We start from the raw sequence: 14429 nt of genomic DNA on the forward strand, positions 1-14429 counted from the left end.
CGAAGATACTGCGCAGAACCCTCAAACTCCCAGGCCTCTGGTAGAGGACCCGAGCTTGAGGATGACATGGATACCACCCCCCCGCCGGGGGTGAGAAGGAGATTTTTATATATATATATATATATATATATATATATATATATATATATATATATATATATATATATATATACACACACACACATATATACATATATATATACAGTATACATATATGTTCGCCCCCAGCCCTGCCCGAAATCCCCCGTCCATCGCTGCTCCTTCAAGAGCACCCCAATCGCGTGAGTAGAGACTGGGATAAGAGAGGTGGGTGTGTGTGTGGGTTGACCCGGGGGTGTTAGGGGGGACCCATTCAGAGCATTTTGTCCCGGGCCCAGCCAAAGCTGTCAGCGGCCCTGGGGCAATGTATAAACAAGTAAAAAGTGCAGTGTTCATAATGTGTTCCTTAATAATTTAAATATTGTTAGCTTTGCCAAATTGCTGTGTATGCACCACTTCATCTTTGATTATTTTCCAATAACAGCATGTCCCATTGTACATAATGTACCTATGTATAGTGCCTTGCATAACCATTAATCTCTCTTCAACTAAGTCTGCAATTTCAATGGACTAAACTGAGGTTTTTCCTCATTCAGTTTACACAATATATCTAACATTTGAAGGTGAAAAATATTTTTATTGAAACACTAATGAAACAAAAACATAAAAGCAAACAAGTGTTAGTTGTAAGTATTCACCCACCGTTGGGTGCAATTACAGCTTCTAGGATATCTCTAACAGTTTTGAATGTCGGGATCCTGATATTTCTGTACATTCTTCATGATAGTGTCTCTCTGTTGGTGTCCAGGTCCTGGGCAGAGATCACCCAGATGTGGCCAAACAGTTGAATAACATGGCACTGGTTTGTCAGAACCAGTGCAAGTATGAAGAAGTGGAGTATTACTACTGCAGAGCCCTCGACATATACGAGAAGAACCTGGGCCAGGATGACCCCAATGTTGCCAAAACAAAGAACAATCTGGTGAGTACCCACATTAGACTAGGATGATAACTGGAGTCCCCTTTTGTATTTGCATGTACAGTGCCATCCACAATTATTGGCACGCCTTGTAAAGATTAGTAAAAAGGGTTAGAAAAAATCCACCTTTGGGTCAAGTCACTTCATCTCGCACTGAAAAAATGAGGAAAATCCAACCTTTTAACTGAATTACATTTATTCAGAGGAAAAACAAATTACTCATCAAGAAATAATTATTTTCAACAAACACATGTGCCACTGTTATAGGCACCCCTGGAAATTATAGTGAACACAATGTAACTGAAGCATGTTTCCCATTTAAATTTTACATCTGTGAATTGATTGGAGTGTGTAGGAACTTTCAAACTGTAAACCATGACTTCCTGATTAACTGGGGTACAAATATGAGGTGACACAGAGGCCAAATTCCCTTGGTCATCTATCAACATAAACCAAATGAGGGAGAAGTGTGCTGACCTTCATAAGTCAGGTAATGGTTAAGAAAAAATTAGCTACTCACCTGAAAATGTCCATTTCTTCTGTTAGGGCAATAATAAAAAAGTGGACACCAACAGGAACTGTTATAAACTCACCTGGAAGAGGACTCAAGTTTATTTTGCCCCCATGTACAGTGAGACAGAGGGTAAGAGAGGGGAAACATCCAAGGATCACTGTTGGTGAATGACAAGAAAAAGTAAAATCTTGGGGTTTCCAAATTTCCAAAACCATTAGACACCACCTCCATGCTGACAGATTATTTGGAAGGTATTCCACAAAAGCCTTTTCTGTCAGTTAACCACAAACCTAAGCATCTGAAGTTTGGTGAAATGTTACAACAACTTTGGAACCGTGTTCTGTGGTCTGATGGAACAAAAAAAAAAATGGAGCTTTTTGAGAATAAACACTAAAGGTGTGTTTGGTGTGAAAAGAAGGATGGCTGTGATGAAAAGAACCCGATCCCAAATGTAAAACATGGTGGAAGTTCTGTGATGTTTTGGGGCTGTTTTTCCTCCAAAGGCCCGAGAGACCTTGTTAGGGTGCATGACATCATGGACTCCATGAAATACCAGGACATTTTAAATCAAGACCTGACTGCCTCTGCCAGGAAACTAAAACTGGGTCATCACTGGATCTTCCAGCAGGACAATGATCTGAAGCACATGTCCAAATCAGCACTTAAATTATCTGACCACAGAATCAAGCTTCTGCCATGGCCATCTCAATCCCTTGACCTGAATCCCATTGAAAACCTGTGGAGTGAGCTGAAGAGGAGAGAGCACAGGAGAGGGCCGAGGACCCTGGATGATCTGGAGAGATTGTGTAAAGAGGAACGGTCTCAGATGCCCTGCTCTGTATCTCCAACCTTATAAAATGTTATAGGAGAGACTCAGTGCTGTTTTACTGGCAAAGGGAGGGTGTACAAAGTGTTAAATGCAGGGATGTCAATAATAGTGGTTTTTGTTGAAAATAATTATTTCTTGATGAGGGATTTGTTTTTCTCTGAATAAATTTCAATTAAAGGTTGGATTTTTCTCATTTTTTTTCGGTGTGAGCTGAAGCTGCTTTATGAAAAGGTGGATTTTTTTTAAACCTTTTTTTTTTTAACTAATCTTTACAGGAGGATAATGAAGGGCAGTGTACTGCTGCATAGCATTCTGAAGAGCAAGGCTATTTCAGGGTCCAAGCATCTACACGTTTGGAACCCTATAGATTTTACTAAAATTGTAATTATTAAAACCGTACATCATAGAGGCATTAAACTTGATCAGTATTCCATCCTGCTACTCAAGGAAAGAAGATTGGCCTGATTAAATTCATTTTCACCCACACCTTGTGAACCATCCTTGATACAGTGAAATTTCTTTCCCTGAAATTAGCATTTAGCATTTGCATAATATTTGAGACCAACTGTTGTGAACTAATACTAAAATTTTTGTCATAACTTCACAAGATCAGTGTCAAAATACTCCACAGAGATTGAATCTCAGTCATTGTCAAAAACATGTTCAAAATGATAAATAATATGACCACTATATGGTTAGCACTGTCGCCTCACAGTAAGAAGGTCCTGGGTTCGAGCCCCGTGGCCGGCGGGGGCCTTTCTGTGCGGAGTTTGCATGTTCTCCCCGTGTCCGCGTGGGTTTCCTCCGGGTGCTCTGGTTTCCCCCACAGTCCAAAGACATGCAGGTTAGGTTAACTGGTGACTCTAAATTGACCGTAGGTGTGAATGTGAGTGTGAATGGTTGTTTGTCTATGTGTCAGCCCTGTGATGACCTGGCGACTTGTCCAGGGTGTACCCTGCCTTTCGCCCGTAGTCAGCTGGGATAGGCTCCAGCTTGCCTGCGACCCTGTAGGACAGGATAAGTGGTGACAGATAATGGATGGATGGATGGATGGATGGATGGATGGATGGCCACTATATGCCAAGCAATCCTTTCAGGGAGGAGCTTAATTTACTCAAACAGCTGTAATTCATGATTAATTGTATGGATCTGTGTAAAAGGTGGAGCACATGTTGTGCAGATGTATGCAAAGGGTAGAACGTGGTCATTTATAGTTCCCCTCTCTCTCTCTCTCTCTCTCTCTCTTGCGCTCTCAAACAAAGAAAAGTCTGTAACGCTGTTCACAATTGACAGTTTTTTGCGTTTCTTATAGGCCTCATGCTATCTGAAGCAGGGTAAATACAAGGAGGCTGAGATCTTGTACAAAGAGATACTTACACAAGCTCATAAGAAGGAGTTTGGGACAGTAGATGGTGAGTATTCTGCTCTTAGAGCAGAGATTCCCAAACACTGTCAACAATAGGAGGAACCACCATGAGACACAATAATTATAATAATTACAGTTTTGACACAAAAATCAACATTGGTAATCAGATTAAACAGTTCTACAGGTCACAGTACAGCTTCACAAACCTCAGGTCAAGAGCTGCTTAATTATCTTTCCACTAAACAGAGTCTATATGTGACTTAATTTATAGGCAAGACATTTCATGTGTACGTAATTCAACACTCCATATATTAAGTCGCCTTAAACTTTTTGTGGTTTAATAATTTCTTGTCTATTTTTGCAAATATAATCAGAAAAAGGAATAACATTCTTGTTCTACATTTTGTCTCTTGTAATTAATGTTTTTTCCCTTGAAATTACAGTATGTGCTTGTATTAAGATATGAAAACCTCCACCTTAGTTCATTAGATTACTGATTGTACTGTATTTATGTCTCTCGTACTGCTTGGCCTCTCACACTCTATCTCTTTCTCTCTGCGATGTTATTTACATGTTTAAAAACAGCCCAAGACCTGGCTGAGAGGAGCTCAAGCTGATTACCGAGTGACCACTTCATGTTCTGAAGACCGAACGTTACTAAAAATTGCATTATTGTGTTACCTGGCTAACTTGAATGAACATCGTTTGTCTGAGGTCTCAAGTTTACTGTAGGACTGTATAAAATAAACAGACAATGTCTGTGAAGCAATATAATTTTAACTAAAATTAAAAGTTTGTACCATAATGGCTGTCAGAGGTGAAAGGTTATACAGTAATTCACTTGTAAACAAAACTGTGATATAAAGGGAGGGGACACAAGGAGGGTGTGTAAAAGGCTTTACTGCAAATTGTACTATGCGATTTACTGATTCTTGATTCTGATTGGTCAGAAGGTTCATTTCCAATAACAGCACAACTCTGAATGTAGTTCAGCCGTAATGTACAGGACAGGTTTATATTAATGTGCTCGTTCGAATAAGTTATCATTCTATATTAACAACTTGCACAGTGATTTAAAAAAAAAAAAAAACGTGTTCCTTGATATGAAGTTTTCTGCGAGGAGACATTTATTTACCTTTTTTAAGGATGTTGTACTGTAACAGTGAAACTAACTTTCCGGGGTTTTTAAAAAAATGTTTCTAGTTATTAGTTCCTATTAAGTGATAACAGGAACTCACTTGTTTTGTGAATATTCCACAATGTAACTATAAATGGATAAAATGTGCAATGCGCCATTGTTTTAATAAATAAACAATTTTTGCATCAACAAATTGCTGTGTATAAGAAACGTTAAACACTTCAGGATGTGCTGTTATAGGAAAATGATCAACTTCAGAGTGGTAACACATCACAACGACACATTCTGTGATGTAATCCTTACATATCATACATACTGTATGTAGAATGGCTGGAAATTTGGTTTAAAATCCCAGTAGCAGAGGAACTTTAATGCAATGTTTGCTGTGTTTACTACACTGAAAGGAGATCATATGGTAGAGTTTGATGCTAGCAATATTTTTTTTTTAAAAGAATGATTTGAACTAAAATAAATTTTACACAATTTCTTCTCACCCCAGACGTAGTCAGTCAGCCAGCAGGTATTCTAAGGTATTTATAACTACTGAAGACACAATGTCAAGGTTGTCAGATCTCAGCAAACTTTCCAGACCAACTAGATCTCAAAACCCAAACAACAAACCTGACACTAGCCCCAAAATGTTGCCACTGTATGATAGAAACGTTGTCAATAGCTTAAAGCAGATACGCAGAGCCTTTATTTTTAAATAAATTTCTGAGTGGATAGTATCTCCATCCTTGACTCTCGTATACTGCATAAATGGGAATTAAAAAAAAAATATATATATATATATATATATATATATATATATATATATATATATATATATATTCTTGAGAGTTAAAATCGACTGCAAAGTTGGCATTCGAGCTGCCCCGCTGAGCCAGCCAGCCCTGAGTGCGACATCACAGCAGTAACCGGTTTTAAGGCCGAGGCCTTTTACAGCTATAGACCAAAGCCAGTAAGAAATCCCGTTACCGACTTGCTCAACTAAGACTGATTTGACTTCATTGATTGTGGGTTGACTCTCATTAAAACAGGATAGGTGTTATAACTTATGCAACATACATGTACATGCATGCATTTTCACTGATAAAACGTAAAAGGCTAATTAAATAATCAGATGAACTGAGACAGTCACATTCTGAAGCAAATTAAATAATCTTATACCGGTAACTTAAACACACAATACAAGTTACATGTATTAATCTAAATGCAGGTAAACAACGTGTTTTTGTTGTTTTGTATCCAAATGAGAGTCGGAGCTTACCCGTCTGTGTTCTCGCTTCTTGAAGGCCGATCTTGTGGCCGATTGTTTTGAAACAATCTGACTTTCACTTGTTTGTTCAGTTCTCCGTTCGTTCGCTTCTTCCACGTAAGGGCAAGATGGCAGCGATATCCAGTTTAGAAATCAGACGGCTGGTCCACTCATTCTCCATTTTCTCCATACTGAGTACTCCGCCGTTACTGCTCGGCTCAGGCAATTACTAAAACCCAGGATGGGATGTCACCGGTTTTAGGAACAATCGCGGGGAGGTCACTGCCCGAGTGATATATCACGTCCCGTTCCATCCCGGGTTTTAGCAACAACAGTCGACTCACGCTCCAGGAGAACTGGTGCAACTGAACTTACTTTCCTTTTAAAAAATAAATAAAATAAATGCTCTCCTTTTCTTGTAATTTTATTTAATTGTTGGTACTGCACCCTCTTTCAATACGGGCTTATAGCCAACGCTCCTCAGCAGATCAGAGGTCTCGTACGAGTCTTCAGTAAAATGTGCAGAGCAGAGGAGAGACCACTTCGCAGCCGCCCAAATGTGCCCATGAACTTCTCGCAAAACGTGTCCAAATCTTTGCAGTTTGAACATTCTTGGGCCATGAATGCAACATTAATCCAGCTTCTGTCGTGTTGTTGGCACATCTACGTGGCATGGTGATAAATTAGCTCAAAACGGAGGATCGGAGTTGCAGTCAGCTCTGTGTTTTAGTATAGCGGAAATGGCGACGAGACCGATAGACTTCCTGCTGTGACGTTACGGACGTCAAGGTCATTCACTCAGACCGCTACCTACATAAATCACTTTAATCGTAAAAATTACTATATTAGATTTATTGTTAACGCTTAAAACTATTCCTGTGCCATTCTTGAGGTCTCAAGGCATTTATAAACGAAAGTGAGGCCATGGCTCTGCGTTTTTGCTTTAAATTTGTATATTCATTCATTAATCAACAGAGCACTTACATAGCTATATAAAGTCTTTGATTCTCATTTTTGACTAGAGTTATTTGCTTTAAAATATGATTGTGGTGGCTGTGGACTATTTAATAACTAGCACCTGGGAAAAAACCCCTCTGCTGTATCCATCTGCAACCTTGGTCCAAATGTAGCCCAATCTGGTGCGAAACTGAAAACCTGGCAACCTTCCACAATCAATAGCACGATGCTATTGCTATCATATACTGTACAGTTGTACAAACTGCCCGTCATAATCATCACACACTTACCTTAAAAGGCATTGTTTGTCTCAGTGATGCTGAGTACATAGTTTCTTAAAAGAGCAGATTAATTCTGTATTAAAAATATTCAAACAAATCAACTTGGAGGAATTTTATCATCTGAGGAAGAATGTGACTTCAAAATAACAGAGGCTGCATTATTTTTTAAGCACCATATTGTGCATCTGTCCATTTTTATAGATGACTACAGTATACTGTCATTCAGATTCAGAAGTCAGTTTGAGATTACTTAATTTGATATACAGTACCAGTCAAAAGTTTGCACACCCCTGCTCATTCATAGGTTTTTCTGTATTTTTGACTGTTTTCTACATTGTAGAACAATACTGAAGACAGCAAAACTATGAAATAACACATGGAACATATGTGGGATTATGTGGTGAACAAAAAAGTGTTAAAAAAACCAAAATATGTTTGACATTTTAGATTCTTCAAAGTAGCCAGTGTTTACCTTGATGACGCTTTGTACACTATTGGCATTATCTTAACCAGCTTCATGAGGGAGTCACCTGGAATGATTCTCAATTAACAGGTGCCTCGTCAAACGGTAATTAGTGCAATTTCTTACCTTCTTAATGAGTTTGAGATCAAACAGTAAATAATAAAAATACAGTAAATACCCCTATTCCACAACTGTAGTAATCCATATCACGTCAAGAACCGCTCAGCTAAGTAAAAATAAATGACATCCATCATTACTTTAAGACATGAGGTGTCTTTTAATTAATAAAAATAAAGAAAAAACATTGAATTAGAAGGTGTGTCCAAAATATTGACTTGTACTGTAGTTTAAAGAAAACTAAAGTTGAAAAACGAAGACACCAGGCATGTCTTGACTACATTTGGGGTGAAAGAAAAATTGTGTGAAATCATTTTGGGGTTTTTTTATTTTATTTATTATGGGTTTTTTTTAGACTCGGTAACAGTGAAGAATAATTACTTTCACTGAGCACTTTTCAGCTCATACAAATAAAAAAAAGGCTTAAAAAAGTTAAGAATGAATTTGTTGTGACATTGTTACTATATGAAAATATATCTGTGAATTTCTGTATGTGTATTTTTGCATCTTTAATTATTTATTTACTTCTCTCTTTGTAGTTTGTACTTTTTTTTAAGTCATTTGAACGGGTGTTACTATTCCCTCAGCTTTTCCTCTTTGTCATTCCACACAATCTATCTGATCAAAAAAAATCTAAAATGTTTGTGTTTATAGTTTTTATTTATTGACGTGATTTAAATTTAATCTGTTGATTTCTTGTTTGTTTCAATAAATCAGCATGTGATTGAGTTTTTCCTTCTGATTTGTCTTTTTTGCCTTTGTTTTAATTAAAATTTTATTTTACAGACCTTTCACTTTTCAACATCTCTAACATGCAGAGTTACAGATATACAATATAATTAACCAGACGGTACTCGGATAAGTTTTTATTTTAGGTTATTTGTATCTGAATGACACTTTAGACTTGTGGTTAGCTGGAAGTGTATAGTCAGTGTAATTCACCATCATGGCCGCACTACATTTGTCATCAATTTGAACCCGTATTCCTGTCTCTTTCCTTCTAGCTGAAAATAAACCTGTCTGGATGTACGCTGAGGAGGGCCGAGTAAGTCGCTCCTCAAATGTGTCATCATCTAGAGAACCCACAGTCGCTTTTTTTCACCTTTATACATCAGCGCATAATATTATTACACACAGAGCCAGAATGCACTGACTCACATCTGAAAGTGTTTTTCTTTCTCTACTCTCTCACCCTCAGGCCACGGCGGGTAATGACACTCATTATGCTGAGCACAGAGGCTGCCAAGTGACCAGGTGAGGAAAACAAGGCCTAATTACATTGCCAAGTCCATACAAGCAGATCCCTTCAGCATTAAAGCTCTCATCCAATTACAGCTCCATGTTCCAGAAGCTGTTTGTGCAGGTTTGATTGACATATCATTTTGTCACATTTTTATTAAACCCTTGATTAGTAATTAGTGATCAGTAACCATATTGAAAATCTCATTCATCTCATTATCTCTAGCTGCTTTATCCTGTTCTACAGGGTCGCAGGCAAGCTGGAGCCTATCCCAGCTGACTACGGGCGAAAGGCGGGGTACACCCTGGACAAGTCACCAGGTCATCACAGGGCTGACACATATACACAGACAACCATTCACACTCACATTCACACCTACGGTCAATTTAGAGTCACCAGTTAACCTAACCTGCATGTCTTTGGACTGTGGGGGAAACCGGAGCACCCGGAGGAAACCCACACAGACACGGGGAGAACATGCAAACTCCACACAGAAAGGCCCTCGCCGGCCATGGGGCTCGAACCCAGACCTTCTTGCTGTGAGGCGACAGCGCTAACCACTCCACCACCGTGCCGCCCATATTGAAAATAATAAATATTCATTATCTCTAGACGCTTCATCCTGTTCTACAGGGTCGCAGGCAAGCTGGAGCCTATCCCAGCTGACTACGGGCGAAAGGCGGGGTACACCCTGGACAAGTCACCAGGTCATCACAGGGCTGACACATAGACACAGACAACCATTCACACTCACATTCACACCTACGGTCAATTTAGAGTCACCAGTTAACCTAACCTGCATGTCTTTGGACTGTGGGGGAAACCGGAGCACCCGGAGGAAACCCACGCGGACACGGGGAGAACATGCAAACTCCACACAGAAAGGCCCTCGCCGGCTACGGGGCTCGAACCCAGACCTTCTTGCTGTGAGGCGACAGCGCTAACCACTCCACCACCGTGCCGCCCATATTGAAAATAATAAATATTCATTATCTGTAGCCGCTTCATCCTGTTCTACAGGGTCGCAGGCAAGCTGGAGCCTATCCCAGCTGACTACGGGCGAAAGGCGGGGTACACCCTGGACAAGTCGCCAGGTCATCACAGGGCTGACACATAGACACAGACAACTATTCACACTCACATTCACACCTACGGTCAATTTAGAGTCACCAGTTAACCTAACCTGCATGTCTTTGGACTGTGGGGGAAACCGGAGCACCCGGAGGAAACCCACACGGACACGGAGAGAACATGCAAACTCCACACAGAAAGGCCCTCGCCGGCCACGGGGCTCGAACCCAGACCTTCTTGCTGTGAGGCGACAGCGCTAACCACTACACCACCGTGCCGCCCATATTGAAAATAATAAATATATTTTTTTAAATGTAGCTAGAAGACTGATGCATCCTGGGAGTTTTAAGGGGTTAAATCTCGACCCTTGAAGTACAGTTTTACTGTGAAAACTATCTGGGCCTTGGAGACAGAGTAAAATAATCAAACTGTTCACAGCGTTTGCTGAGGAATGGGATTAGACCAAGTGTGTTGCTTGTGATTTTATTCATAGCCCTGTAATAAACAGCGCCATGCGGAGTCTCGGAGCTCTGTATCGATATCAAGGCAAAACTGAAGCAGCAGACATTATGGAGGAGTACACCATGGCAACATGCAAAAAGGTCAGTCAGATTGCAGGTCTACAAAAGCAATCACCGTTTCTCAGAATCCTCGGACAAATCTACTAATGAACGTCTTGTCACCTGATCTGTCACATGACCTGTTACACATCTGTTCCTAATGACCGGCACATTACAAATACATACCATGGACCTCAGTTCATTGTTTTTAGCTATTCACTCTTCAACTGATTCCCTCATTCATCCTCCCCTCATATTCTAGCTGCGCCAACATGGATTTCCTAAAGAATCGCTGTTCCTAAGTACAGTCTTTGCCCAGAGTCTGTTCCTTTAGTCGATCATTTCACCTGGATATTTTCGATTTGTGCCAAAGAACTGCTTCTGTAATCATAAAGATGTTCCTGTGCTCATCTCAGGACTCGTATTCAGCTTTGGCACCACTTATCTAAGAGTAGTATTGCCAAATTTTCATGCCACACCCAATATGCATCAGATGATAAACCTTATTTCTCAGATAAGTAATTTTTTAATCTGAATTAATGATGACCTTAAATTACTTAGAAGTGTAGCATAAGGGAAAAAATCTCACTCTTTTTTAAGGATGAACTTCATTTTATGTCAACAGTAGTAACTCATTTAATCTCGGATAATAATGTTGTTTATTATGCATGTGTGTCTGAATCAGGGAGCCACAGTGGAGCCTCTGAAGGATGCGAGCCGGAGGAGAAGCTCGTCTCATTACACTGTTAAGTATGAGCCTGGAGATGATGGCAATGTGGAGTGGAGAGGGGTGAGTGCTTTTCACTCACACACACACACAATCTCAGTTAAACATTCATCCTGTACATTATAAACTATACAGTAAAATGTTATGCAGTCAGCATAACAGCACACACACACACACACACACACACACACACTGACCCTGAGTTCTCATACAAAACACAATCAGCTTTGCTATTAAAGGAAAATTTCTAAAATGTATACATCGTCCTTATGATTATACATGTCCAATAGTGCACAAAAATGGGGAAAGAAACTACAGTCTGGGCTAGAAAGAAATTAGCCCCAGTCTAGCTACTGCCACAGGGAGGACTTTGTTCCTGCAAGTCATTGTGTGTACAGTGGTACTTGAAAGTTTGTGAACCCTTTAGAATTTTCTATATTTCTGCATAAATATGATCTAAAACATCATCAGATTTTCACACAAGTCCTAAAAGTAGATAAAGAGAACCCAGTTAAACAAATGAGACAAAAATATTATACCTGGTCATTTATTTATTGAGGAAAATGATCCAATATTACATATCTGTGAGTGGCAAAAGTATGTGAACCTTTGCTTTCAGTATCTGGTGTGACCCCCTTGTGCAGCAATAACTGCAACTAAATGTTTCCGGTAACTGTTGATCAGTCCTGCACACCAGCCTGGAGGAATTTTAGCCCATTCCTCCGTACAGAACAGCTTCAACTCTGGGATGTTGGTGGGTTTCCTCACATGAACTGCTTGCTTCAGGTCCTTCCACAACATTTCGATTGGATTAAGGTCAGGACTTTGACTTGGCCATTCCAAAACATTAACTTTATTCTTCTTTAACCATTCTTTGGTAGAACGACTTGTGTGCTTAGGGTCGTTGTCTTGCTGCATGACCCACCTTTTCTTGAGATTCAATTCATGGACAGATGTCCTGACATTTTCCTTTAGAATTCGCTGGTATAATTCAGAATTCATTATTCCATCAATGATGGCAAGCCGTCCTGGCCCAGATGCAGCAAAACAGGTCCAAACCATGATACTACCACCACCATGTTTCACAGATGGGATAAGGTTCTTATGCTGGAATGCAGTGTTTTCCTTTCTCCAAACATAATGCTTCTCATTTAAACCAAAAAGTTCTACGTATTTTCTTCTCATCCATCCACAAAACATTTTTCCAATAGCCTTCTGGCTTGTCCATGTGATCTTTAGCAAACTGCAGACGAGCAGCAATGTTCTTTTTGGAGAGCAGTGGCTTTCTCCTTGCAACCCTGCCATGCACACCATTGTTGAACATTAGCCAATGTGAGAGAGGCCTTCAGTTGCTCAGAAGTTACCCTGGGGTCCTTTGTGACCTCTCCAACTATTACACGCCTTGCTGTTGGAATGATCTTTGTTGGTCGACCACTCCTGGGGAGGGTAACAATGGTCTTGAATTTCCTCCATTTGTACACAATCTGTCTGACTGTGGATTGCTGGAGTCCAAACTCTTTAGAGATGGTTTTGTAACCTTTTCCAGCCTGATGAGCATCAACAACGCTTTTTCTGAGGTCCTCAGAAATCTCCTTTCTTCGGGCCATGATACACTTCCACAAACATGTGTTGTGAAGCTCAGACTTTGATAGATCCCTGTTCTTTAAATAAAACAGGGTGCCCACTCACACCTGATTGTCATCCCATTGATTGAAAACACCTGACTCTAATTTCACCTTCAAATTAACTGCTAATCCTAGAGGTTCACATACTTTTGCCACTCACAGATATGTAATATTGGATCATTTTCCTCAATAAATAAATGACTAAGTATAATATTTTTTGTATCATTTGTTTAACTGGGCTCTCGTTATCTACTTTTAGGACTTGTGTGAAAATCTGATGATGTTTTAGGTCATATTTATGCAGAAATATAGAAAATTCTAAAGGGTTCACAAACTTTCAAGCACCACTGTATATTTATTATGAACACTGGTGTTCTGGGCTTTTTTTTCTGAAAGAATACCCTGCTCGCCATGTTATACTGCTTGACCCCTCTCATACTTGCATGTTAAAAACAAAACTAAAATTCAGTGCTCATTTAATTTATCTGTTTTTTGCCTGCTTCACTACCGTCTCAATGATGTGTGTTTGTGTGTGACAGGAAGAGAGAGAGAGTGGCACATATTGAATAAATAAGGAAGGTTATGAAGAGCAATTATAATTATAAAACCATTTACTGTTCATTTTGTTTCTATTCTGTCTGCCTGAGTGCAGTCTTAAAGGAACAATTTGATGACAAATCAGAATGATGCAATTTTCTGTTCATCAGCCAAGACATGTTTGTTATCCAACATTTGCTTTTTGTCATTTGCAGTTCTGCACTAGAGATTCAAAGCTAATGTAGCTAAAAATTGTTTCTGTAAATACTTGCCCAAGACTTCACATACTACACCCTCAGAAACAATAGTACTAAACTGTATTTAGAGGAAACCATGGCCTAATGGTTAGAGAAGCAACTTTGGGATCAAAAGGTTGCCAGTTTGATTCCCTGGACCAGCAGGGATGGCTGAAGTGCCCTTGAGGAAGGCACCTAACCCCCAACTGCTCTTCAGGCTGCTCTGGATATGTTGTATGTCGCTCTGGATAAGAGCATCTGCTAAATGCCTGTAATGTAATGTACCTCTCTATGTAGGTGGGGTGTTTTCTTTCGGGTACCAGTCCAAGCTACATAATATTATTTTAAAATAAACGATAATGTGAAATATCAGGGAGGGACAGTCTGTATTTTCAAAGTTATGCTCAAAGTGGAGCTATATTGTCATCTGCACTACCTCCAGCTTTATAATACTGTCTGTGCTGATTAAGGGGCAGAATGATACCAAATTTT

At 39.7% G+C, this 14429-nt stretch overlaps 1 protein-coding gene across 3 annotated transcripts in view; it reads left to right on the forward strand.

Moving 5' to 3' along the window:
* LOC132899527 (kinesin light chain 1-like) overlaps positions 1–14429 on the forward strand; it is a 60969-nt gene that overhangs the window by 33386 nt on the left and 13154 nt on the right. For all 3 annotated transcript variants that reach the window (XM_060941493.1, XM_060941495.1, XM_060941494.1), the window contains exons 8-13: positions 848–1021; positions 3674–3773; positions 8946–8986; positions 9140–9195; positions 10746–10854; positions 11498–11602. In XM_060941493.1, the coding sequence (XP_060797476.1) occupies positions 848–1021; positions 3674–3773; positions 8946–8986; positions 9140–9195; positions 10746–10854; positions 11498–11602 (585 nt within the window). The remainder of the gene's footprint in view (positions 1–847; positions 1022–3673; positions 3774–8945; positions 8987–9139; positions 9196–10745; positions 10855–11497; positions 11603–14429) is intronic.

Source organism: Neoarius graeffei, chromosome 15 (assembly GCF_027579695.1).
Source record: "Neoarius graeffei isolate fNeoGra1 chromosome 15, fNeoGra1.pri, whole genome shotgun sequence".
Taxonomy (NCBI): domain Eukaryota; kingdom Metazoa; phylum Chordata; class Actinopteri; order Siluriformes; family Ariidae; genus Neoarius; species Neoarius graeffei.